The 27,815-nt window shown below is 45.7% G+C and overlaps 1 protein-coding gene across 2 annotated transcripts in view; it reads left to right on the top strand.

Annotated features, from left to right (window-relative positions):
• GUCY2F (guanylate cyclase 2F, retinal) overlaps positions 1-27,815 on the top strand; it is a 267,791-nt gene that overhangs the window by 176,685 nt on the left and 63,291 nt on the right. For both annotated transcript variants that reach the window (XM_078685977.1, XM_078685978.1), the window contains exon 16: positions 4,711-4,809. In XM_078685977.1, the coding sequence (XP_078542103.1) occupies positions 4,711-4,809 (99 nt within the window). The remainder of the gene's footprint in view (positions 1-4,710; positions 4,810-27,815) is intronic.

The following is a 27,815-nucleotide window of genomic DNA, read 5'->3' as shown; positions in this document are numbered from 1 at the left end:
ATTAGCTGTGAGGTGTTAAGGTATGGTTATTAACGGTTATGATATAAGTAGAAAGTAGTATGAATCAGGGGTGGCTCCTCCGCGTCGCTCCACTCCTTAAAAGTAAAACATTAAAGATTAAATGATAAAAAAGCACTTTTCTTATCATTTTATTTTTTGTTGACTCGGCCAAGTCTGGGGCGCTACATCGCCAGCAGTGGGAGGAGGAGTAGTGGGCACTGAAAGTGAACATGTCTGTTTTGCCGGCTGTCCAAGGCTGGCCAAACTGACACAGGCACTTGGATATCTCCAGGCTATTCCTTGGAGATATCTTTAAGGCTCAGGAGCACAGGCCCTCAGTCCCTGCTGGAGCGCGCACCCAGCCCGCTACGCTATATCCCATTGCTTCTCGCATGCTGGGAATAATAGCATGAGAGGAGAGCTGGGATTGCGTGATGAGCTGGGAGGCTGTGCTCATGAGAACTGCAGTGCCAGGAGCAGAGGAGCAGCAAGGCATGATGCAGGAGCAGAAGGAAAGTGTATATTTCTTTCAGTTTTATTTGATTTTTCCCCGCACTGCCCCACCACGTAGAATGGGCAGCAGCCGTGACTGGTAAGAATAGTGTATGCCAGAATAAAGACGTCTGTTACTGATCTCCGTGTATGGCGTGTTCATTTTGCATGCTCCCGGACTGGGGATGATGTGACAATTGTCGACGAGTAGGGGATACATACCCCAAAGAAACAAGACTGCTCTCCCTGAGAGTTTGAAACAATAGAGCAAACTCCTCGTGCCTGCCACGTGCGTCCCACGTCAATGCAAAACCAGCCTGCAGTAGGCGTTTGTGTTGAAGGCTTTGCAGAAGAGCACAGTTGGAAAAGCCCGCCAAAACCTGCTGACAACCAGGTACAATGCTAGAGGCAGTGATAACTAGGTATGAGAAATTAAAATGTACTTACCAGTAAAATGAAATGCTTGACTACTTTGAAATACGATGTGACAACCTGGACCTGAATGAGAGGCCAATGCGTGCCAAGTAGCAAGTGGCATCCAGCATGTTTCAAATTCGAAATCAAGCGTGGTTCCCAAAACTCGGCCCCCTGTTGTAGAATTGTAGTTTGAACTGAGAATGGTGGTAGCTGCTGGAATACCACAGAAAAATAATGCGAACAAAGCAAAAAGACAATAGGAAAGATAACCATGTGTAAGAAACAGAAAACTCACTCACTGCCAAGGATGAAGACAGAGCCACATGATCTGTGAGTGGGCGTAACGACCGAGGCTCAAGCACAAAGACAGAGCTTAGAAAAGACGCAGATTCAGGTTTACAACAAATGCTGTTGGAACATCATATACTCTCAACGGCGGTAGAAAGAAGCGTAAAGTACCTGGCAGACATTTTTCTGAAGCCACTACTGCCATTCGACACCGCCAAAAAGCAGAAATATTGGCGCCATGTGGACTCCATGGATGGAGACGTGCGATGACTTAATTGCTACCTTACAAGAAGTAGATGACAAGAAAGTCATTACAACTTAAAGAATCTTGCTGATGATGGAGTAAAAGAAGTGATAAAGAAAGTCTCACAGACTGATACAATATTGTACTGTCAAATCAAAGAAACATTAGGAGGCAAGTTCAATCTGGTGTTGAATGTTGCCTATGAAAGGTACATTTTCAATCAAGCAAGACAACAAGTTGGTGAAACGATGATGAGTTTGTTGAAAGATTTGACGTGCTTGTCAAGCACTGTAAGTTTAGTGAGTTTCAGAGTCATCGGTGGCCATCTTCGGACTCGTTCAGAAGACGCATGTTGAGAGAAAATACTGATGGCTGCAAGATCCGTTAAAAGGACGGATCGACAACCTGCTGACATGGAAGCTGGAACAGCAAAGAGTGAATCAGAATTAATCATGGAAAACTTACACAAGCACAAGGTAGACATCAAGTTGATATCCTCAAAGAAAGAAAAGTTGGGTTTCTGCTGTGGGTTTTCATTTCCCCATGAAAATAAATGTCCTGCCATCGGACAGACATGCAAAGGTTGTGAAAAGGTAAAACACTTCATGACAGTTAGCAAGTCACGTGAGAAACCAGCTACATCTCAGTGAGTATAGAAAATGGACACCAGAAGGTTCTAGAAGCATTCTCTCCCTGCCCACAAGGCCAAAAAGCAACATCAGTTACGACAAGTAGAAACCAAATGAAGTCGATCATCATCAAGTTCGTCCAACAAAGGGTTTTTAACGTCATTATCGAGCGCAGATGAAGAAGATGAATGTGCGATGATAGCTTCGACCTAAGAACGACATGCACAAGTAGGTGTGGCTGCTTGCAAAGAAGAACTAAAGACCAAAACAGACAAAAGATAAACAACAGAACTCTTTGAGCGTTGCCCCAGGATTACAATAAAAGTCAACTGTTGCCCTGTAACTTTTATTATAGACAGTGGTGCATCGATTATCATCATACCTGATGAAAAGTTTAATAACCTGTCACCAATGCCACATCTTAACCCATCAAACACAAAGATATATACGTGGGCTGCCTCCAAACTGTTGCCAAGTCAAGGTTCGTTCATAGCAACATTGCGACATAAAACAACGTCAGTGCAAGCACAAATCCATGCTTTTCAAGGCACTTCATCTAGTGCATACTTACTCAGTTTTGTCACCGCTGCTGACATGATACCAATATCTCTCAATTATAACCTGCATGCTCAAGCTGAAATTGTAAGTTTGTTTCCATCATTGTTTCATGGCCTAGGAAGGCTCAAGACAATTAAAGTGCAACTCCATATTAACAAAGACATTCATTTTGTTGCCCAGCGACACTGCAGAATCACTTATCACTTTCAAGGAGTCATTGAGAAAGAGCTAGAAATGCTGGTGAAGCATGACATCATTGAGCAAACCACAGGTCCTACATCATGGGTTTCACCCATAGTAGTAGTGCCAAAAAAGAACAATGAAGGTGCCGTGGGCATCTGTGTTAACATGTGCCAAGCCAACAAGGCAATTGAGTGAGAAAAACATCCTGGTCCACACATGGCAGACATGATCTAGCAGCCAAGGTCTTTACCAGTCTTGACCTAAACAAGGGATATCAGCAACCCACCCTGGAAGAAAACTGTAGGTACATTACTACCTTTCCAACCCATATTGGTTTGTTCAGATAAAAAAGGTTGATTTTTGGAGTGTCATCCACTGTGGAGATATTTCAAGATGTTATATGTAGATTCAACCTGTTACACATGCTTTCAACCACAGTGCTTACATACTGGCATTTAGGAGAACACAAAAAGAACATGACAAGGCTCTTACACAAGTGGGTCAGTTAATTGCAGATGCAGGTCTAACTCTCACATCAGAAAAGTATGAGTTTCATAAAACCAAACTTAAGTTCTTTGGGCACATATTTTCTGATGGGGAAATGACTCCTGAACCAGGCAAAGTACAAGCAGTGTTAGGTATGTGCTGCCCACAAGATGTTCCCATGCTGCAATCCTTCTAAGACATGGGCCGTTATTGCTCAATGTACATTCATGATTTTGCTACTGTGAGACCCCCAATGAGAGACCTGACAAAACAAAATGTTCCTTTTAAGTGATCTCCTGAATGTGATCAAAGCTTTGAAAGGATAAAACAAGCAATTGAAAATGTAATCGAGAAGGTCTATTTTGACCCTAAGTTACATACTGAGAACAGGCTGGCTACCGGGCAGTTTGGGATGCTGCTGAGCTGGGGGCTGATTTCGTTCTTGGAGACCTGCGTGTGCTAAACGAAATTCGTTTTGCTTTAATTATTTTGAAGCACACGCAGGTCTCCATGAACAAAATCAGCCCCCACCGCAGTGAAATCAGCCCCCACCCCAGCAGCATTCCAAACTGCCCGGTAGTCAGTCCGGCCCTGACTGAGAACACAGTAGATGCAAGCCTGGTGAGGCTGGAAGCATACCGTGCTCAACATAATGGTCCTTCAAATGCTCAAAGACACATTGTGCTTACGCCAGTCAAAGCCTGTCTAACACACAATGTGCCATTTCTAAGCCAGAGAAAGAGAGTAATCTGGGCCTGTGAACCTTTTCATTGTGGAAATTGTGGAAATAGTTATAGCCAATGTTCATTGTGCTAAACAGGTTACTGTGATTAATCCTATTCCTACACTTGATTCCATTGCAAAACCTTGACACTCAGCAGAAGTCCAATTACTCTAGCAAATTACAGGAGAATCCGGATAAGGTACAGAGTAACACTATCTATTTATTAATAAAATTATTCAGAGAACCTGGGAGCCCATTTCTATCCAATGATCCAGATAAAATTTCACCTCATCTAACATTTCTTCTGTCAAATCATACAGGGGTAAATGGATAAATGGCACCCATACAAGGATACATGGCAACAAGTGAAACACTGAAAGAGCTCCAGTTTTTCTACATAATGCTAAAGGGAAATCTCTCCAAGAAGTTTCTTCTTTAGACTTGTCTGTGTGGTTTCCATTAAACCCCTTAGCTGCAGAATTTGGTTCTGGGATCCCCATTCATTCACTCTAAGTGCAGTGGGAAAAAAGGTTCATGAAGTTCCTGCTGTGCTGTTAGACTTTATTTATCCCTGCCCTGAAGAAAGACACATTTGATCATTCTATTGAATTTAATGTATTTATATCTTTCTTTGTTATACAGTATGTGTGGGTGCTTCATTCATAATGCAGGACTGATTTTCACTCTAGGACCTGTCGTTGCCGGGGTTGTGGGCCTTACCATGCCTCGATACTGCCTCTTTGGGGACACTGTTAACACCGCCTCTCGAATGGAAGCTACAGGGTTGCGTGAGTAAAGCAAATTAAATCAGTTGTTGTTATGTTAATGTGTGTAGCAGTACATTTTATTATTAGTTCTGCACACCATGTTCTGACTAGATTTAGCATATTCACTTAGATTTGCATTACAATTGTGTTTTAGTTACAATAGAAACAGCATATATGTGTTTAACACATGCATTTTCTGAAAAGTTAGTCATGTTATGTGTTACATGGTCTGTTGTAATATTCTACCCAAGCATTGAACATGAATGTAGGTTTACGTAGGACCTAATATCAACTGTATGAAGCACACACAAACTATAATATTTATATGGGGTTATTTAATGGGAAAATTTTCAGACCCTAGGCTTCTTACAGTGGATATACATGGTTAAATGAAACATAAAATGTATTGGGAGGGTGTTTGCAGTAAGTCTAACCACCATCATTGATACGAAGTACCAAAAAACTAATATTGATTACATTCTTATTGCTTGGATTATGAATCACTTCAGAAGATTTAAAAGTGCCTACAACTTTGTTACAGTTATGGTAACTGCTCGTAAACAGTAAGTCTGTGCCATATAAAGAATTTGTTTGCACCATAGCTATAAACACATCTAAAACAGGTACCAGAGAAGGACCTACATGGTCCCTTCACTTGTGTAACTCTGCTATACTTGAACAAGTCCTGAATTTCATGGCATGTACGTGCATCTTCCATTCTAAATCCGACATAAATAGCATTCCATGATATTTATAGGAAGTCACATCATCTACTTTTGTTTTATTAAGAAACCAGGTTGGCTTCCTAGGAGCAAAAAAACATTGGGCTTGATTTGGTGCAGAGACAGAATATCGAGTCATAAATATCGAGTTTCACAAATATCGAGGTATAAATATCGTGGATCAGAAATATTGACAGCAAGAATATCGTGGTCAAAAATATCGATTTAAGGTAAGTAATATCGATTTTAAAAATATTGAAGTGTTTAATATCGTTTTCAAAAATATAAGTGTTAAAAATATTGTTTTTATCATTGTTATGTATTTTAGTATATATTTTATATGTATTTGATGTGTGTTTTTTGTATAAGAATTGTTTGAATTTTTAATATATGTGTTACATTTTTAGTAGTTATATATATATTTATTTTTTTATTTTGTGTTTTTAGTTCCGTACCGGGTTGTGGGTTTATAGGGCAATAGGGTGGGAAGTAATTTAATTATATAAAATGTATTGATTACTTTTTATTTATTCATATTTATTAATTTCGTTTATTAATATTTGTTTAATTGAGATGTTATAGTGTTAAATGTGTACAGTAAATTATTATTAATTAATTAATAAGTGGTTGTTAATTAATTCTAATTAATGAATTGGTAATTAATTATTGTAATTGTATAATTAACTTTAGGTGTGTGTTGTGGTGTTTATAGGTGTAAAGGATGGGAAGTAATTTGTTTTTAATTTATGAATTGATAATTGGTTGTTAATTTTAGTTAATTGGTTATTACTTTTGGTAATTGTGTAATTATTTTTAATTGTGTGTTGTGGTTTTATAGGTGTAAAGGGTGGGAAATTTATTTTTAGTTGATGAATGAATATTAATAATTGGTTGTTAATACATTGTAATTAAATAATTGCCAATTAATTATGGTAATTGTGTAATTAATGTGTGTGGGTGTTGTGTAGGTTATAGGAGTAAAGGGTGGTAAGTAATTTGTGTTTAATTAATTAATATATAGTTGTTACTTAATGTTAATTATTTGATATTTATTTTGGGTAATTGTTTATTTTTGTGTGTGTTGTTTTTACTTTTAAAGGGGTAAAGGGAGGGTATTAAATTAAATGTAATTATTTAATTATTAGTTGTTAATAGTAATAGTTTTAATTGTGTTTTAGTATTTTAATTTAGGTGTGTTGTGGATTTTCTAGTGTTAAAGTTTGTGTAGTTTATTAATGTTTATTTTATTTTTTTTAATAAAATGTTTTAATTGATTATTAATTGTGTTAATTATGCAAATATATGTAATTAAAAATGTTGAAGTGTTTTGTTATTGGTGTGTTATAGGGAAGGAAATAAAATAAATACATTTATATTTTAATACATATTTTTGCTTGTAAATAAATTCTAGTTTTCAAGAATTATTTTTTTGTAAATGTATTTATTATTTTATTATATATATTTCTTATTATATGTGATTAATATTTAATATGTGTTTATTTTTATATGTTTAATATATTTAATATATATTTTTTTAAATAGTGTGAATTTCTTATTTTTTTTATTTTATTAAATGTTTTGTTTAAGTGTTCGAGTGCGAATAGTAATTTGTTTTACTCTGCTATTCAACTCTTTCCCTACTGTTGCATTCACTGGAGTGGGAATAGTAATTGTTCCTCTCTGCTATTCAGCACATTCCCTACTGTTGCACTCAGTGGAGTGGGAATAGTAATTTTTACCTCTCCACTATCTAATACTTTTTCTACTGTTGCTCTTACAAGAGTGGGAATAGTCATTTTTACCACTCTGCTATCAAACACTTTCCCTACTGTTGCACTTACTGGAGTGGGAATAGTAAGTTTTACCCCTCCACTATCCAGCACTTTCCCTACTGTTGCACTCACTTGAGTGGGAATAGTAATTTTTACCCCTCTGCTATCCAACACTTTCTCTACTGTTGCTCTTACTAGAGTGGGAATAGTAATTTTTACCACTCCGCTATCCAACACTTTCCCTACTGTTGCACTTACTGGAGTGGGAATAGTATTTTTTCCCCTCCGCTATCCAATACTTATTTAACTGTTGCACTCAGTGGAGTGGGAATAGTAATTTTCACCCCTCCACTATCCAACACTTTCCCTACTGTTGCACTTACTGGAGTGGGAATAGTAATTTTACCCCTCCACTATCCAGTGATTTTCCTACTGTTGCACTCACTGGAGTGGGAATAGTATTTTTACTTCTCCACTTTCCACTACTTATTCTACTGTTGCACTCAGCTACTGTTGCTCTTATTGGAGTGGGAATAGTAATTTTTACACCTCCGCTATAAAACACTTTCCCTACTGTTTCACTCTTTGGAGTGGGAATAGTAATTTGGCCCCTCCGCTATCCAATACTTTCCCTACTGTTGCACTCAGTGGAGTGGGAATAGTAATTTTTACCCCTCTGCTATCCAACACTTTCCCTACTGTTGCTCTTACTGAAGTGGGAATAGTAATTTTTTAAGCAAACACAAGGAGATGATGGACGGAGCACTGAAACTTTTCAGACACTCACCCCCAGTCACAGATCTGGGTTGAATCCATCATCGTTCTTTAGTTCACTTCGCCACCTTAGTTCAGACCCAGCTATATGTAAATCAGTCTTGACCCTGTGCCTCATGGGAAAAGTCCAGCCCAAACTACCATGCCGGGTCTTCCCTGAACTGGAAACAAGCATCCTGGGACTGGTTTCTGGGTAACACCCTTCATCAGCCAGGCTAGCTTGAATCCAGTGGCAAAGTGAGCAAGGGACCCACGTAACCCTGCTTCCAATGCAGCACTGGCACCACTGACTGGGAATGACTTAGAAACATTGCTAAAACTACAATCATTGGAAGAACCAACACAACTTGAAAATGATGTGGATAACAACATTACTACATGTCTTGATGTTGCAGGGATTTCACAAATGGGAGGACAAAGTATGTTCAGGGTGAAATCTGAAGTCATACCGCAAACGCCACATGACGCCATTGACGTTTTCCACGAACCGATCATTTTCGATTTGAAGAAACTCAATGAGGAAACAACCAAACACAAACACTTCAATATCCCAATGGGACAATGGAAAGCGATCATGGACTTAAAGAAAGACGAGACTATAATAATAAAGCCCTCCGACAAAGGGGGTAATATTGTGATTTTTAATAAAGAATAATATTTCAAAGAGGTTTTCAACAACTCAACGATGCTGATTGTTATACAGCCATACACAGAAGGGAATACAATGATTGTGTTATTAGGATTCAGGAAGTTCTGCAGGGTTGGCTCGCACGTGGCCTCATTAATTCACAAGAACTTCGATTTCTGTCCAGTGAGCATCCGGTGATACCTACCTTCTACCATCTCCCGAAGGTGCATAAGGATCTCAACAAGCCACCATGGAGACCTATCGTAGCCTCACGGAACAGTTTGCTTGAAAATATCTCTATCTACATTGACTCCTTCTTAAATCCTTTGGTGAAGGATCTTTCCTCCTATGTCAAGGACACGCACGCCTTCCTGAGACTATTAGAAGGTATCGAATGGGAAAATGACATGGTGATGATCACACTTGACATCACCAGGCTATACACTTGCCTTGAACATTTCAAGGGTCTTACTGCCTTTAAGTGGTTCTTAAAAACACGAGAGCTCAAATATCATAACCATAATGCTATGACTGCTTATTGTCTTGAGAATAACATTTTTCTTTTGATGGGAAACTATACAGACAGAGGAGAGGGACCGCAATGGGCACGTGCTTTGCCCCATCTATGCAAACTTGTTCGTAGGCTGGTGGGAGAAGCACGTGGCCTGGGCAGAACCACACGGCCATTGGGTAGAAAAGGTCGCCCTATGGGCAAGACATATCGACGACCTATTCATTGTCTGGAAAGGGTCCCAGGAAGATTCAAAGATTATATAGAAGCCCTAAATACGAATGCGCTAAATCTCATTTTCACTGCCACTTGAGCAGAGAAAGTGCCTTTTACTTAGACCTAGAAGTATACACAGAGGGCAGAAAATTACTCACAAGACTCTATCGTAAGCCCACTGCAGGGAATGCTGTACTGCATGCAGGTAGCCAACATTTTAGATCCCTCATTAAAATCATACCGTTTGGCAAACTCTTGCAAGTCAAACGTAATTGTACCACCAATGAAGAAATGTCAGAGCTAAAAACTGAACTGTCGAAAGGTTTAGAGTCAGAGGCTACACTGAGGGCATACTACGAGAAGCTGTGTATAAGACAGGAAAGATTGACAGGCAGACACTCATAGCAGAAATAGGATCCATCAGAATGAGAACAGGCTTTAATGAAAGATCCCAACAAGTAACGCAGATTTTTAGAAAAAATTGGCACATAGTGAAAACTGACAATGTGATGAAACAAGTGTTATCACCACACCCTCTTATCAAATACAGGCGCGGCACTTCCATCATTTGGTCCATAGTCACTTCAGCACCCCCTCAGCCAGACTTGACAAAAGCAGGGGCTTTTTTCCGTGCCTGAAATGTAAGGCGTGTAAATTTAGCAAAAAGGTCACAGAGTGTGAAGTAGACAGGCATGGTTCTAAAGAACATAAAAAAATAAACAAATCGCTAAATTGCAATTCGGATTTCACTGTCTATTGCTTAGTGTGTCTCTGCCCCAAAAAATACATCGGAAGCAACATCCATCAAGCTAAGAAAAGAATCTTAGAGCATATGCGTGCGATCACCAAAAAAGATCAGACTAACCCAGTAGCACGTCATTTTGAGAAGGTGCACAATAGTAATCGCGATCTCTTACGATTCTTTTGTATTGACCAAATTGATAGAAAAGAAAGAGGAGGGGGCAGGACAAAATCATTGAGATGTTTGGAATCCAGATATATTATAGAGTTATCCACAAAGATGCCGCAAGGTCTCAATAACGAAGAAGAAATGTGGGTACACATAGGCTAATATAGGTGTATTCAGCCTTTCACATGCTAGACCCCACTGTGTTAGCCTTTTTCTGATATCATGTATATTGTATTAATTCTTTGGAAATTTAGTTTTTTTAGTTTTTTTTATCCCGCAATATGTTGTTTAGGAATTGCCTATTACTGGCTTCACCTTGCCCATATGTATTGAATGTTTTGGGATATATTAGTACTGATCTCGCATAGTATTGGGGCATTGGATATAATAGTCTTGTTGAAATAGGCATTTGCCTATATAGGGCTTGATTCTACAAACGATATGCTATCTGGTACTATGAATTTTGAAATAACAGTTTAGAAATACCGTCTGTTTTATCCTGTAATATGCTGTTTAAGAATTGCCTATTTTGGGCCTTAACATATCTACATGAATTGAGTCTACATTAAATTTGGATATATATTGTTTTTTTAAATGGACGTTCACCCATTAGGGCTTGATTGACTATACAACATGTCTTCGGGGCATTATTGATATGCACAGCCCACCTCTGAAATATACTTTTTGAAACTGTGGTTATATTTATACCTCTTTCCTATCATTGCTCAATTTGGATAGTGATATAAAAACTATGCTTCAATTGTAAAAAACCATTAATGGTCTATATATAAAAGGAACTTGTACATTCATCAGATTGCTGTATTCAAATATAGATCTTAAAGATGGGTGCCGCAGATGCGGAGGGCTCTGATGAATTTAGTTTTTTCACTCCAGTGCGCATGATCATTGTGTTCCTTTCCGGTATGCATAAATACGTATTGGTTTGTTATTGCAACTGACATTGAGGAAAGCGGTGTTCGCCGAAACGCGCCTGTCAGTTTATTTCACGCTGTCTGCCGAATAAACCTTCTAAAATTTCCCCGTGGAGTGCCTCCGACTTTATCCACATATTGGTGGTTTGTTTTTGGTCATGTGACGTGATTTACCGCCGCGCTGGAGTGCACCCGGGACGCGAGGTGTGTATAAATCGACCAATAATGCCCGCCATAGAAACGACAGACAAAACACTTGTTATATACTGCTAATGAAGAAATTGCAGAACAATAACAATCTAACTGTGAGACAATCGGACAAAGGGGGCAATGTTGTTCTGTGGCACCGCAAGCTGTACATGGAAGAGGCACTACAACAGCTGAAAGACATTGAATGTTATAAAAAAAAGCAGTATACACATTGTGAAATCAGCATGGAATGAGTGCTATTTGAAGCTGCTATTGACATGGAAAGTGGGGGGCTGTAAAGTGAGTATGAATATTGCTTTTTAAAAAATTAACATCCAGTCATCCTGCCTGCGGTGTGTCGGCAACACCAAAGTAGGCAGACCACCGATACGCGTTTGTTCAAGAAATAAAGATCTTTCAAGAACGCCACCCTTGAGTGCTTACTTTTTCCTTAACTGTCGAATTTGGAGCTGATATTTTAGCGGAACGCATCGCCGCACCACAGCACCCGTCCTGGAGTGATTCGTCTTGATGCACTCGGAGCCTTAATATATATATATATATATATATATATATATATATATATATATATATACACATACACTGAAAAAAAACACAGGTTTCAGGGACGTTATAGTTAGTAATTAGCATTTAAAAAACCTTTGAAATTCACTGAAAAAAAAATCATAGGTTTCAGGGACGTTATAGTGAGAAATTAGCATTTAAAAAAAATATAGCAATTCACTGAAAAAACCACAGGTTTCAGGGACTTTATAGTTAGTTGGACATTTCACTCTTACAAAAACAGAGAAATTAGGCCGTTATAGTTAGTTGAGCTAACTATAAATCACATCCCTACAACGCACTGCTGACGACGTCACATATTACATCCCTCATGACATGGTCAGTGACATCACTGATGACATCACTGATGACTTCTTAAATGACATCACTGATGACATCCTCCACTCAATATCACACCCTAATATAACCTTTCATACACCCACTCTGAAATACAGGGAAAACAGCTTTTACATCGCATGCGCTACAACGCATGTGATTACAAAGCGGTTGTTACAACTACTGCGTTGTTACAACACTGACCATTACTTTGCAAGTCGTTTCTATAACTTGCTGTAGGGGGCGCGTTAAACTGAGGAATAGTATAATTTACTATTCCAACACCTTCCCTTATGTTGCACAAACTGGAGTTGGAATAGCAAATTATACTATTCCTAAGTCCATAGCGCCCCCTACAGCAAGTCGTAGAAACGACTTGCGATGTAATGGTTAGCGTTGTAACAACGCGGTCGTTGTAACAACCGTGTTGTAACCGCATGCGATGTAACATCGCATATTCAAAATACAGATTACCATTCTCAAAACCATAGACCCAGCAATACCAGTTAGTACATACCCACTCACTGATTCATAGGTCTACACACATCCACTCACTTACCGATACAGTCACTCATCAATACAGCCTCTGATATATACACTCATATACCCATACCGATACTCACATACTGGCACTCATCCACAGAGATACTCACACACATAGTCAGTCACCCAAAGACTCAATCACACTGCCACTTTCTCACCAATTCAGTTATACACACACCACCTCACTTATTCAACAGATACTAACACATAATTATTCTTATACAATCACTGACACAAGCACATGCTCATTCATACAGCCACCCTCACAATCACTCATTCTCACATATAGTCAGTTATTTATTTAGTTAAATACTTTTTATTGAGACATATAGTCAGTTATATACTCCAACACTCACATATACTGCCTTTCACATATGTAGTTACTCACACATATACCACTGAGACATCCATTCACTCACCAACACAGCCATACGCATACTCAGTCACCCATACAGCCCATACAGCCCCTCGCAGATGCACTCATGAACGCATACACCCACTGAATCACCCGCTCACACATCCATGCAGGGAGTTACAGCCCCCCACCCACCCACTCAGACACTCAGGCACCCATACAGGTACTCAGACAACCAATCATTAACCCATATAGCTACTCATGTAGCTACTCACCAACTCATGCAGTGACTTACACAGCAACTGACAGACTGATACAGACATTCACACAGATTAGTCATTCACCCATGCATTCACTAAGACAAGCTTAATCGCTCACTTATACAGTCAGTCTCGCACACACTAAATCATCCATTCAGACACACATACACCCGCTCATTCTTCAATACACCTTTGCGTATCTATATATATATATATAATTCTTAAACTTTTCAAAATCACCCAGTCTCTGGATGATGTCATTAGTGATGTCATTTGAGATGTCATCAGTGATATTAGTGATGTCACTGACCATGTAATGAGTGATGTAATATGTGACGTCATCAGCAGTGCAGGGGCGCGAGTTATAGTTAGCTCAACTGACTATAGCGGCCGAATTTAACTGATTTTGTACGAGTGAAATGTCCAGCCAACTATAACGTCTATAACCTGTGTTTTTTTTTGTGAATTTCTATGGTTTTTTAAATGCTCATTTCTAACTCTAACCTATGTTTTTTTCAGTGAATATATATATGTGTGTGCCTACACTGCTGTCCTCGCATAGCCAGAATCTCTCTGTGATTTGGTCCAGCAGTCCGAGGGGACTTGAGGAGGACCTTTGGGACACGGAGGTTTCATTTATGAGTCCCACCATACGAGGCTGTAAAGGACATTGGAGCGGACATTGATAGACTGTCTGCACCCACACCACCGGCCCAGCTGCAAGATCATGTTGCATGCTGGGAGTTGGAGTTTCTACATACCCACGTGACTTCCAACAGGTGAGCCAACGCTTTAAGGGGAGGAGTCCAATGTCGACTGCAGCACTCGCAAAGCAGCCTTGATGGAGAAATGCGGGACTTTGTGTTGGGGCGTAAGCACTGAGGAAGGCTTGTGTTAAGCCGAAATGCATTTGCTGCTGCCAACTGATACCACCGAGAAATGAAGGGCTTCCACAGGATCCCCCTCTGGCCGCCGCGCTTTTCTTTTTGAGGGAAGTGGTTGGTTTATATATTTGCGCCAAGCCAGGAGCGCGTAACGGATGGCCCTGCTGACAAGTAGAGACAAACGAGACTGGCACCGCGCTGCTTGCAGCGCATTTTGTGCTCGAGGGATCGAGAGGTTCGTTGTCTACCAAAGCAACAGGAGAAGGAGTGCAACAGGTGGTAATTACCCCGATAGGACGCTGTGTGCCTACACTGCTGTCCTCGCATAGCCAGAATCTCTCTGTGATTTGGTCCAGCAGTCCGAGGGGACTTGAGGAGGAACTTTGGGACACGGAGGTTTCATTTATGAGTCCCACCATACGAGGCTGTAAAGGACATTGGAGCGGACAATGATAGACTGTCTGCACCCACACCACCGGCCCAGCTGCAAGATCATGTTGCATGCTGGGAGTTGGAGTTTCTACATACCCACGTGACTTCCAACAGGTGAGCCAACGCTTTAAGGGGAGGAGTCCAATGTCGACTGCAGCACTCGCAAAGCAGCCTTGATGGAGAAATGCGGGACTTTGTGTTGGGGCGTAAGCACTGAGGAAGGCTTGTGTTAAGCCGAAATGCATTTGCTGCTGCCAACTGATACCACCGAGAAATAAAGGGCTTCCACAGGATCCCCATCTGGCCTCCGCGCTTTTCTTTTTTAGAGGGAAGTGGTTGGTTTATATATTCGCGCCAAGTGAGGAGCGCGTAACGGATGGCCCTGCTGACAAGAAGACACGAACGAGACTGGCACCGCGTTGCTTGCAGTGCATTTTGTGCTCGAGGGATCGAGAGGTTCGTTGTCCACCAAAGCAACAGGAGAAGGAGTGCAACAGGTGGTAATTACCCCGATAGGACGCTGTGTGCCTACACTGCTGTCCTCGCATAGCCAGAATCTCTCTGTGATTTGGTCCAGCAGTCCGAGGGGACTTGAGGAGGAACTTTGGGACACAGAGGTTTCAGTTATGAGTTCCACCATACGAGGCTGTAAAGGACATTGGAGCGGACATTGATAGACTGTCTGCACCCACACCACCGGCCCAGCTGCAAGATCATGTTGGATGCTGGGAGTTGGAGTTTCTACATACCCACGTGACTTCCAACAGGTGAGCCAACGCTTTAAGGGGAGGAGTCCAATGTCGACTGCAGCACTCGCAAAGCAGCCTTGATGGAGAAATGCGGGACTTTGTGTTGGGGCGTAAGCACTGAGGAAGGCTTGTGTTAAGCCGAAATGCATTTGCTGCTGCCAACTGATACCACCGAGAAATAAAGGGCTTCCACAGGATCCCCCTCTGGCCTCCGCGCTTTTCTTTTTGAGGGAAGTGGTTGGTTTATATATTCGCGCCAAGCCAGGAGCGCGTAACGGATGGCCCTGCTGACAAGAAGACAAGAACGAGACTGGCACCGCGCTGCTTGCAGTGCATTTTGTGCTCGAGGGATCGAGAGGTTCGTTGTCCACCAAAGCAACAGGAGAAGGAGTGCAACAGGTGGTAATTACCCCGATAGGACGCTGTGTGCCTACACTGCTGTCCTCGCATAGCCAGAATCTCTCTGTGATTTGGTCCAGCAGTCCGAGGGGACTTGAGGAGGAACTTTGGGACACGGAGGTTTCATTTATGAGTCCCACCATACGAGGCTGTAAAGGACATTGGAGCGGACATTGATAGACTGTCTGCACCCACACCACCGGCCCAGCTGCAAGATAATGTTGCATGCTGGGAGTTGGAGTTTCTACATACCCACGTGACTTCCAACAGGTGAGCCAACGCTTTAAGGGGAGGAGTCCAATGTCGACTGCAGCACTCGCAAAGCAGCCTTGATGGAGAAATGCGGGACTTTGTGTTGGGGCGTAAGCACTGAGGAAGGCTTGTGTTAAGCCGAAATGCATTTGCTGCTGCCAACTGATACCACCGAGAAATAAAGGGCTTCCACAGGATCCCCCTCTGGCCTCCGCGCTTTTCTTTTTGAGGGAAGTGGTTGGTTTATAAATTCGCGCCAAGCCAGGAGCGTGTAACGGATGGCCCTGCTGACAAGAAGACACGAACGAGACTGGCACCGCGCTGCTTGCAGTGCATTTTGTGCTCGAGGGATCGAGAGGTTCGTTGTCCACCAAAGCAACAGGAGAAGGAGTGCAACAGGTGGTGATTACCCCGATAGGACGCTGTGTGCCTACACTGCTATCCTCGCATAGCCAGAATCTCTCTGTGATTTGGTCCAGCAGTCCGAGGGGACTTGAGGAGGAACTTTGGGACACGGAGGTTTCATTTATGAGTCCCACCATACGAGGCTGTAAAGGACATTGGAGCGGACATTGATAGACTGTCTGCACCCACACCACCGGCCCAGCTGCAAGATCATGTTGCATGCTGGGAGTTGGAGTTTCTACATACCCACGTGACTTCCAACAGGTGAGCCAACGCTTAAGGGAAGGAGTCCAATGTCGACTGCAGCACTCGCAAAGCAGCCTTGATGGAGAAATGTGGGACTTTGTGTTGGGGCGTAAGCACTGAGGAAGGCTTGTGTTAAGCCGAAATGCATTTGCTGCTGCCAACTGATACCACCGAGAAATAAAGGGCTTCCACAGGATCCCCCTCTGGCCTCCGCGCTTTTCCTTTTGAGGGAAGTGGTTGGTTTATATATTCGCGCCAAGCCAGGAGCGCGTAACGGATGGCCCAGCTGACAAGAAGACACGAACGAGACTGGCACCGCGTTGCTTGCAGTGCATTTTGTGCTCGAGGGATCGAGAGGTTCGTTGTCCACCAAAGCAACAGGAGAAGGAGTGCAACAGGTGGTAATTACCCCGATAGGACGCTGTGTGCCTACACTGCTGTCCTCGCATAGCCAGAATCTCTCTGTGATTTGGTCCAGCAGTCCGAGGGGACTTGAGGAGGAACTTTGGGACACAGAGGTTTCAGTTATGAGTCCCACCATACGAGGCTGTAAAGGACATTGGAGCGGACATTGATAGACTGTCTGCACCCACACCACCGGCCCAGCTGCAAGATCATGTTGGATGCTGGGAGTTGGAGTTTCTACATACCCACGTGACTTCCAACAGGTGAGCCAACGCTTTAAGGGGAGGAGTCCAATGTCGACTGCAGCACTCGCAAAGCAGCCTTGATGGAGAAGTGCGGGACTTTGTGTTGGGGCGTAAGCACTGAGGAAGGCTTGTGTTAAGCCGAAATGCATTTGCTGCTGCCAACTGATACCACCGAGAAATAAAGGGCTTCCACAGGATCCCCCTCTGGCCTCCGCGCTTTTCTTTTTGAGGGAAGTGGTTGGTTTATATATTCGCGCCAAGCCAGGAGCGCGTAACGGATGGCCCTGCTGACAAGAAGACACGAACGAGACTGGCACCGCGCTGCTTGCAGTGCATTTTGTGCTCGAGGGATCGAGAGGTTCTTTGTCCACCAAAGCAACAGGAGAAGGAGTGCAACAGGTGGTAATTACCCCGATAGGACGCTGTGTGCCTACACTGCTGTCCTCGCATAGCCAGAATCTCTCTGTGATTTGGTCCAGCAGTCCGAGGGGACTTGAGGAGGAACTTTGCGACACGGAGGTTTCATTTATGAGTCGCACCATGCGAGGCTGTAAAGGACATTGGAGCGGACATTGATAGACTGTCTGCACCCACACCACCGGCCCAGCTGCAAGATAATGTTGCATGCTGGGAGTTGGAGTTTCTACATACCCAAGTGACTTCCAACAGGTGAGCCAACGCTTTAAGGGGAGGAGTCCAATGTTGACTGCAGCACTCGCAAAGCAGCCTTGATGGAGAAATGCGGGACTTTGTGTTGGGGCGTAAGCACTGAGGAAGGCTTGTGTTAAGCCGAAATGCATTTGCTGCTGCCATCTGATACCACCGAGAAATAAAGGGCTTCCACAGGATCCCCCTCTGGCCTCCGCGCTTTTCTTTTTGAGGGAAGTGGTTGGTTTATAAATTCGCGCCAAGCCAGGAGCGTGTAACGGATGGCCCTGCTGACAAGAAGACACGAACGAGACTGGCACCACGCTGCTTGCAGTGCATTTTGTGCTCGAGGGATCGAGAGGTTCGTTGTCCACCAAAGCAACAGGAGAAGGAGTGCAACAGGTGGTGATTACCCCGATAGGACGCTGTGTGCCTACACTGCTGTCCTCGCATAGCCAGAATCTCTCTGTGATTTGGTCCAGCAGTCCGAGGGGACTTGAGGAGGAACTTTGGGACACGGAGGTTTCATTTATGAGTCCCACCATACGAGGCTGTAAAGGACATTGGAGCGGACATTGATAGACTGTCTGCACCCACACCACCGGCCCAGCTGCAAGATCATGTTGCATGCTGGGAGTGGGAGTTTCTACATACCCACGTGACTTCCAACAGGTGAGCCAACGCTTAAGGGGAGGAGTCCAATGTCGACTGCAGCACTCGCAAAGCAGCCTTGATGGAGAAATGCGGGACTTTGTGTTGGGGCGTAAGCACTGAGGAAGGCTTGTGTTAAGCCGAAATGCATTTGCTGCTGCCAACTGATACCACCGAGAAATAAAGGGCTTCCACAGGATCCCCCTCTGGCCTCCGCACTTTTCCTTTTGAGGGAAGTGGTTGGTTTATATATTCGCGCCAAGCCAGGAGCGCGTAACGGATGGCCCTGCTGACAAGAAGACACGAGCGAGACTGGCACCGCGCTGCTTGCAGTGCATTCTGTGCTCGAGGGATCGAGAGGTTCGTTGTCCACCAAAGCAACAGGAGAAGGAGTGCAACAGGTGGTAATTACCCCGATAGGACGCTGTGTGCCTACACTGCTGTCCTCGCATAGCCAGAATCTCTCTGTGATTTGGTCCAGCAGTCCGAGGGGACTTGAGGAGGAACTTTGGGACACAGAGGTTTCATTTATGAGTCCCACCATACGAGGCTGTAAAGGACATTGGAGCGGACATTGATAGACTGTCTGCACCCACACCACCGGCCCAGCTGCAAGATCATGTTGCATGCTGGGAGTTGGAGTTTCTACATACCCACGTGACTTCCAACAGGTGAGCCAACGCTTTAAGGGGAGGAGTCCAATGTCGACTGCAGCACTCGCAAAGCAGCCTTGATGGAGAAATGCGGGACTTTGTGTTGGGGCGTAAGCACTGAGGAAGGCTTGTGTTAAGCCGAAATGCATTTGCTGCTGCCAACTGATACCACCGAGAAATAAAGGGCTTCCAGAGGATCCCCCTCTGGCCTCCGCGCTTTTCTTTTTGAGGGAAGTGGTTGGTTTATATATTCGCTCCAAGCCAGGAGCGCGTAACGGATGGCCCTGCTGACAAGAAGACACGAACGAGACTGGCACCGCGCTGCTTGCAGTGCATTTTGTGCTCGAGGGATCGAGAGGTTCGTTGTCCACCAAAGCAACAGGAGAAGGAGTGCAACAGGTGGTAATTACCCCGATAGGACGCTGTGTGCCTACACTGCTGTCCTCGCATAGCCAGAATCTCTCTGTGATTTGGTCCAGCAGTCCGAGGGGACTTGAGGAGGAACTTTGGGACACGGAGGTTTCATTTATGAGTCCCACCATACGAGGCTGTAAAGGACATTGGAGCGGACATTGATAGACTGTCTGCACCCACACCACCGGCCCAGCTGCAAGATCATGTTGCATGCTGGGAGTTGGAGTTTCTACATACCCACGTGACTTCCAACAGGTGAGCCAACGCTTTAAGGGGAGGAGTCCAATGTCGACTGCAGCACTCGCAAAGCAGCCTTGATGGAGAAATGTGGGACTTTGTGTTGGGGCGTAAGCACTGAGGAAGGCTTGTGTTAAGCCGAAATGCATTTGCTGCTGCCAACTGATACCACAGAGAAATAAAGGGCTTCCACAGGATGCCCCTCTGGCCTCCGCGCTTTTCTTTTTAAGGGAAGTGGTTGGTTTATATATTCGCGCCACGCCAGGAGCGCGTAACGGATGGCCCTGCTGACAAGAAGACACAAACGAGACTGGCACCGCGCTGCTTGCAGTGCATTTTGTGCTCGAGGGATCGAGAGGTTCGTTGTCCACCAAAGCAACAGAAGAAGGAGTGCAACAGGTGGTAATTACCCCGATAGGGCGCTGTGTGCCTACACTGCTGTCCTCGCATAGCCAGAATCTCTCTGTGATTTGGTCCAGCAGTTCGAGGGGACTTGAGGAGGAACTTTGGGACACGGAGGTTTCATTTATGAGTCCCACCATACGAGGCTGTAAAGGACATTGGAGCGGACATTGATAGACTGTCTGCACCCACACCACCGGCCCAGCTGCAAGATCATGTTGCATGCTGGGAGTTGGAGTTTCTACATACCCACGTGTCTTCCAACAGGTGAGCCAACGCTTTAAGGGGAGGAGTCCAATGTCGACTGCAGCACTCGCAAAGCAGCCTTGATGGAGAAAAGCGGGACTATGTGTTGGGGCGTAATCACTGAGGCAGGCTTGTGTAAAGCCGAAATGCATTTGCTGCTGCCAACGGATACCACGAGAAATAAAGGGCTTCCACAGGATCCCCCTCTGGCCTCCGCGCTTTTCTTTTTGAGGGAAGTGGTTGGTTTATATATTCGCGCCAAGCCAGGAGCGCGTAACGGATGGCCCTGCTGACAAGAAGACACGAACGAGACTGGCACCGCGCTGCTTGCAGTGCATTTTGTGCTCGAGGGATCGAGAGGTTCGTTGTCCACCAGAGCAACAGGAGAAGGAGTACAACAGGTGGTAATTACCCCGATAGGACGCTGTGTGCCTACACTGCTGTCCTCGCATAGCCAGAATCTCTCTGTGATTTGGTCCAGCAGTCCGAGGGGACTTGAGGAGGAACTTTGGGACACGGAGGTTTCATTTATGAGTCCCACCATACGAGGCTGTAAAGGACATTGGAGCGGACATTGATAGACTGTCTGCACCCACACCACCGGCCCAGCTACAAGATCATGTTGCATGCTGGGAGTTGGAGTTTCTACATACCCACGTGACTTCCAACAGTTGAGCCAACGCTTTAAGGGGAGGAGTCCAATGTCAACTGCAGCACTCGCAAAGCAGCCTTGATGGAGAAATGCGGGACTTTGTGTTGGGGCGTAAGCACTGAGGAAGGCTTGTGTTAAGCCGAAATGCATTTGCTGCTGCCAACTGATACCACCGAGAAATAAAGGGCTTCCACAGGATCCCCCTCTGGCCTCCGCGCTTTTCTTTTTTAGAGGGAAGTGGTTGGTTTATATATTCGCCCCAAGCCAGGAGCACGTAACGGATGGCCCTGCTGACAAGAAGACACGAACGAGACTGGCACCGCGCTGCTTGCAGTGCATTTTGTGCTCGAGGGATCGAGAGGTTCGTTGTCCACCAAAGCAACAGGAGAAGGAGTGCAACAGGTGGTAATTACCCCGATAGGACGCTGTGTGCCTACACTGCTGTCCTCGCATAGCCAGAATCTCTCTGTGATTTGGTCCAGCAGTCCGAGGGGACTTGAGGAGGAACTTTGGGACACGGAGGTTTCATTTATGAGTACCACCATACGAGGCTGTAAAGGACATTGGAGCGGACATTGATAGACTGTCTGCACCCACACCACCGGCCCAGCTGCAAGATCATGTTGCATGCTGGGAGTTGAAGTTTCTACATACCCACGTGACTACCAACAGGTGAGCCAACGCTTTAAGGGGAGGAGTCCAATGTCGACTGCAGCACTCGCAAAGCAGCCTTGATGGAGAAATGCGGGACTTTGTGTTGGGGCGTAAGCACTGAGGAAGGCTTGTGTTAAGCCGAAATGCATTTGCTGCTGCCAACTGATACCACAGAGAAATAAAGGGCTTCCACAGGATCCCCCTCTGGCCTCCGCTTTTCTTTTTGAGGGAAGTGGTTGGTTTATATATTCGCGCCCAGCCTGGAGCGCGTAACGGATGGCCCTGCTGACAAGAAGACACGAACGAGACTGGCACCGCGCTGCTTGCAGTGCATTTTGTGCTCGAGGGATCGAGAGGTTCGTTGTCCACCAAAGCAACAGGAGAAGGAGTGCAACAGGTGGTAATTACCCCGATAGGACGCTGTGTGCCTACACTGCTGTCCTCGCATAGCCAGAATCTCTCTGTGATTTGGTCCAGCAGTCCGAGGGGACTTGAGGAGGAACTTTGGGACACGGAGGTTTCATTTATGAGTCCCACCATACGAGGCTGTAAAGGACATTGGAGCGGACATTGATAGACTGTCTGTACCCACACCTCCGGCCCAGCTGCAAGATCATGTTGCATGCTGGGAGTTGGAGTTACTACATACCCACGTGACTTCCAACAGGTGAGCCAACGCTTTAAGGGGAGGAGTCCAATGTCGACTGCAGCACTCGCAAAGCAGCCTTGATGGAGAAATGCGGGACTTTGTGTTGGGGCGTAAGCACTGAGGAAGGCTTGTGTTAAGCCGAAATGCATTTGCTGCTGCCAACTGATACCACCGAGAAATAAAGGGCTTCCACAGGATCCCCCTCTGGCCTCCGCGCTTTTCTTTTTGAGGGAAGTGGTTGGTTTATATATTCGCGCCAAGCCAGGAGCGCGTAACGGATGGCCCTGCTGACAAGAAGACACAAACGAGACTGGCACCGCGCTGCTTGCAGTGCATTTTGTGCTTGAGGGATCGAGAGGTTCGTTGTCCACCAAAGCAACAGGAGAAGGAGTGCAACAGGTGGTAATTACACCGATAGGACGCTGTGTGCCTACACTGCTGTCCTCGCATAGCCAGAATCTCTCTGTGATTTGGTCCAGCAGTCCGAGGGGACTTGAGGAGGAACTTTGGGACACGGAGGTTTCATTTATGAGTCCCACCATACGAGGCTGTAAAGGACATTGGAGCGGACATTGATAGACTATCTGCACCCACACCACCGGCCCAGCTGCAAGATCATGTTGCATGCTGGGAGTTGGAGTTTCTACATACCCACGTGTCTTCCAACAGGTGAGCCAACGCTTTAAGGGGAGGAGTCCAATGTCGACTGCAGCACTCGCAAAGTAGCCTTGATGGAGAAATGCGGGACTTTGTGTTGGGGCGTAAGCACTGAGGAAGGCTTGTGTTAAGCCGAAATGCATTTGCTGCTGCCAACTGATACCACCGAGAAATAAAGGGCTTCCACAGGATCCCCCTCTGGCCTCCGCGCTTTTCTTTTTGAGGGAAGTGGTTGGTTTATATATTCGCGCCAAGCCAGGAGCGCGTAACGGATGGCCCTGCTGACAAGAAGACACAAACGAGACTGGCACCGCGCTGCTTGCAGTGCATTTTGTGCTCGAGGGATCGAGAGGTTCGTTGTCCACCAAAGCAACAGGAGAAGGAGTGCAACAGGTGGTAATTACACCGATAGGACGCTGTGTGCCTACACTGCTGTCCTCGCATAGCCAGAATCTCTCTGTGATTTGGTCCAGCAGTCCGAGGGGACTTGAGGAGGAACTTTGGGACACGGAGGTTTCATTTATGAGTCCCACCATACGAGGCTGTAAAGGACATTGGAGCGGACATTGATAGACTGTCTGCACCCACACCACCGGCCCAGCTGCAAGATCATGTTGCATGCTGGGAGTTGGAGTTTCTACATACCCACGTGTCTTCCAACAGGTGAGCCAACGCTTTAAGGGGAGGAGTCCAATGTCGACTGCAGCACTCGCAAAGCAGCCTTGATGGAGAAATGCGGGACTTTGTGTTGGGGCGTAAGCACTGAGGAAGGCTTGTGTTAAGCCGAAATGCATTTGCTGCTGCCAACTGATACCACCGAGAAATAAAGGGCTTCCACAGGATCCCCCTCTGGCCTCCGCGCTTTTCTTTTTGAGGGAAGTGGTTGGTTTAAATATTCGCGCCAAGCCAGGAGCGCGTAACGGATGGCCCTGCTGACAAGAAGACACGAACGAGACTGGCACCGCGCTGCTTGCAGTGCATTTTGTGCTCGAGGGATCGAGAGGTTCGTTGTCCACCAAAGCAACAGGAGAAGGAGTGCAACAGGTGGTAATTACCCCGATAGGACGCTGTGTGCCTACACTGCTGTCCTCGCATAGCCAGAATCTCTCTGTGATTTGGTCCAGCAGTCCGAGGGGACTTGAGGAGGAACTTTGGGACACAGAGGTTTCAGTTATGAGTCCCACGATACGAGGCTGTAAAGGACATTGGAGCGGACATTGATAGACTGTCTGCACCCACACCACCGGCCCAGCTGCAAGATCATGTTGCATGCTGGGAGTTGGAGTTTCTACATACCCACGTGACTTCCAACAGGTGCGCCAACGCTTTAAGGGGAGGAGTCCAATGTCGACTGCAGCACTCGCAAAGCAGCCTTGATGGAGAAATGCGGGACTTTGTGTTGGGGCGTAAGCACTGAGGAAGGCTTGTGTTAAGCCGAAATGCATTTGCTGCTGCCAACTGATACCACCGAGAAATAAAGGGCTTCCACAGGATCCCCCTCTGGCCTCCGCGCTTTTCTTTTTGAGGGAAGTGGTTGGTTTATATATTCGCGCCAAGCCAGGAGCGCGTAACGGATGGCCCTGCTGACAAGAAGACACAAACGAGACTGGCACCGCGCTGCTTGCAGTGCATTTTGTGCTCGAGGGATCGAGAGGTTCGTTGTCCACCAAAGCAACAGGAGAAGGAGTGCAACAGGTGGTAATTACCCCGATAGGACGCTGTGTGCCTACACTGCTGTCCTCGCATAGCCAGAATCTCTCTGTGATTTGGTCCAGCAGTCCGAGGGGACTTGAGGAGGAACTTTGGGACACGGAGGTTTCATTTATGAGTCCCACCATACGAGGCTGTAAAGGACATTGGAGCGGACATTGATAGACTGTCTGCACCCACACCACCGGCCCAGCTGCAAGATCATGTTGCATGCTGGGATTTGGAGTTTCTACATACCCACGTGTCTTTCAACAGGTGAGCCAACGCTTTAAGGGGAGGAGTCCAATGTCGACTGCAGCACTCGCAAAGCAGCCTTGATAGAGAAATGCGGGACTTTGTGTTGGGGCGTAAGCACTGAGGAAGGCTTGTGTAAAGCCGAAATGCATTTGCTGCTGCCAACTGATACCACCGAGAAATAAAGGGCTTCCACAGGATCCCCCTCTGGCCTCCGCGCTTTTCTTTTTGAGGGAAGTGGTTGGTTTATATATTCGCGCCAAGCCAGGAGCGCGTAACGGATGGCCCTGCTGACAAGAAGACACCAACGAGACTGGCACCGCGCTGCTTGCAGTGCATTTTGTGCTCGAGGGATCGAGAGGTTCGTTGTCCACCAAAGCAACAGGAGAAGGAGTGCAACAGGTGGTAATTACCCCGATAGGACGCTGTGTGCCTACACTGCTGTCCTCGCATAGCCAGAATCTCTCTGTGATTTGGTCCAGCAGTCCGAGGGGACTTGAGGAGGAACTTTGGGACACGGAGGTTTCATTTATGAGTCCCACCATACGAGGCCGTAAAGGACATTGGAGCGGACATTGATAGACTGTCTGCACCCACACCACCGGCCCAGCTGCAAGATCATGTTGCATGCTGGGAGTTGGAGTTTCTGCATACCCACGTTACTTCCAACAGGTGAGCCAACGCTTTAAGGGGAGGAGTCCAATGTCGACTGCAGCACTCGCAAAGCAGCCTTGATGGAGAAATGCGGGACTTTGTGTTGGGGCGTAAGCACTGAGGAAGGCTTGTGTTAAGCCGAAATGCATTTGCTGCTGCCAACTGATACCACCGAGAAATAAGGGCTTCCACAGGATCCCCCTCTGGCCTCCGTGCTTTTCTTTTTGAGGGAAGTGGTTGGTTTATATATTCGCACCAAGCCAGGAGCGCGTAACGGATGGCCCTGCTGACAAGAAGACACGAACGAGACTGGCACCGCGCTGCTTGCAGTGTATTTTGTGCTCGAGGGATCGAGAGGTTCGTTGTCCACCAAAGCAACAGGAGAAGGCGTGCAACAGGTGGTAATTACCCCGATAGGACGCTGTGTGCCTACACTGCTGTCCTCGCATAGCCAGAATCTCTCTGTGATTTGGTCCAGCAGTCCGAGGGGACTTGAGGAGGAACTTTGGGACACGGAGGTTTCATTTATGAGTCCCACCATACGAGGCTGTAAAGGACATTGGAGCGGACATTGATAGACTGTCTGCACCCACACCACCAGCCCAGCTGCAAGATCATTTTGCATGCTGGGAGTTGGAGTTTCTACATACCCACGTGACTTCCAACAGGTGAGCCAACGCTTTAAGGGGAGGAGTCCAATGTCGACTGCAGCACTCGCAAAGCAGCCTTGATGGAGAAAAGCGGGACTTTGTGTTGGGGCGTAAGCACTGAGGAAGGCTTGTGTTAAGCCGAAATGCATTTGCTGCTGCCAACTGATACCACCGAGAAATAATGGGCTTCCACAGGATCCCCCTCTGGCCTCCGCGCTTTTCTTTTTTAGAGGGAAGTGGTTGGTTTATATATTCGCGCCAAGCCAGGAGCACGTAACGGATGGCCCTGCTGACAAGAAGACACGAACGAGACTGGCACCGCGCTGCTTGCAGTGCATTTTGTGCTCGAGGGATCGAGAGGTTCGTTGTCCACCAAAGCAACAGGAGAAGGAGTGCAACAGGTGGTAATTACCCCGATAGGACGCTGTGTGCCTTCACTGCTGTCCTCGCTTAGCCAGAAACTCTCTGTGATTTGGTCCAGCAGTCCGAGGGGACTTGAGGAGGAACTTTGGGACACAGAGGTTTCATTTATGAGTCCCACCATACGAGGCTGTAAAGGACATTGGAGCGGACATTGATAGACTGTCTGCACCCACACCACCGGCCCAGCTGCAAGATCATGTTGCATGCTGGGAGTTGGAGTTTCTACATACCCACGTGACTTCCAACAGGTGAGCCAACGCTTTAAGGGGAGGAGTCCAATGTCGACTGCAGCACTCGCAAAGCAGCCTTGATGGAGAAATGCGGGACTTTGTGTTGGGGCGTAAGCACCGAGGAAGGCTTGTGTTAAGCCGAAATGCATTTGCTGCTGCCAACTGATACCACCGAGAAATAAAGGGCTTCCACAGGATCCCCCTCTGGCCTCCGCGCTTTTCTTTTTGAGGGAAGTGGTTGGTTTATATATATATATATATATATATATATATATATATATATATATCTATATATATTGTACCGGGCTGGCTGAAGAGACTGAGTCAGAGACTTTTAATAGGGATCTTAAAGAGGGCTTTATTTTGATGTAAGATCTTCGTTTCCTGCTGGTTATGCGCTCTCGGGCAAACGCTGCCGGGTCTGTTATGGGCTTCCTTAGTGGCTCCAGGATGTCTATGGAAGGGTGGACACTCTTCCTCCAGGCACAGCAACCGGAAAAGAAGTAAAGAAATAGGATCGGGTTAGGGAAAGGC

This window comes from Lissotriton helveticus, chromosome 4_1 (assembly GCF_964261635.1).
Source record: "Lissotriton helveticus chromosome 4_1, aLisHel1.1, whole genome shotgun sequence".
NCBI lineage: Eukaryota > Metazoa > Chordata > Amphibia > Caudata > Salamandridae > Lissotriton > Lissotriton helveticus.
The sequence above is the reverse complement of the archived record's forward strand: the minus strand, read 5'-3'. Positions and strand labels throughout refer to the sequence as shown.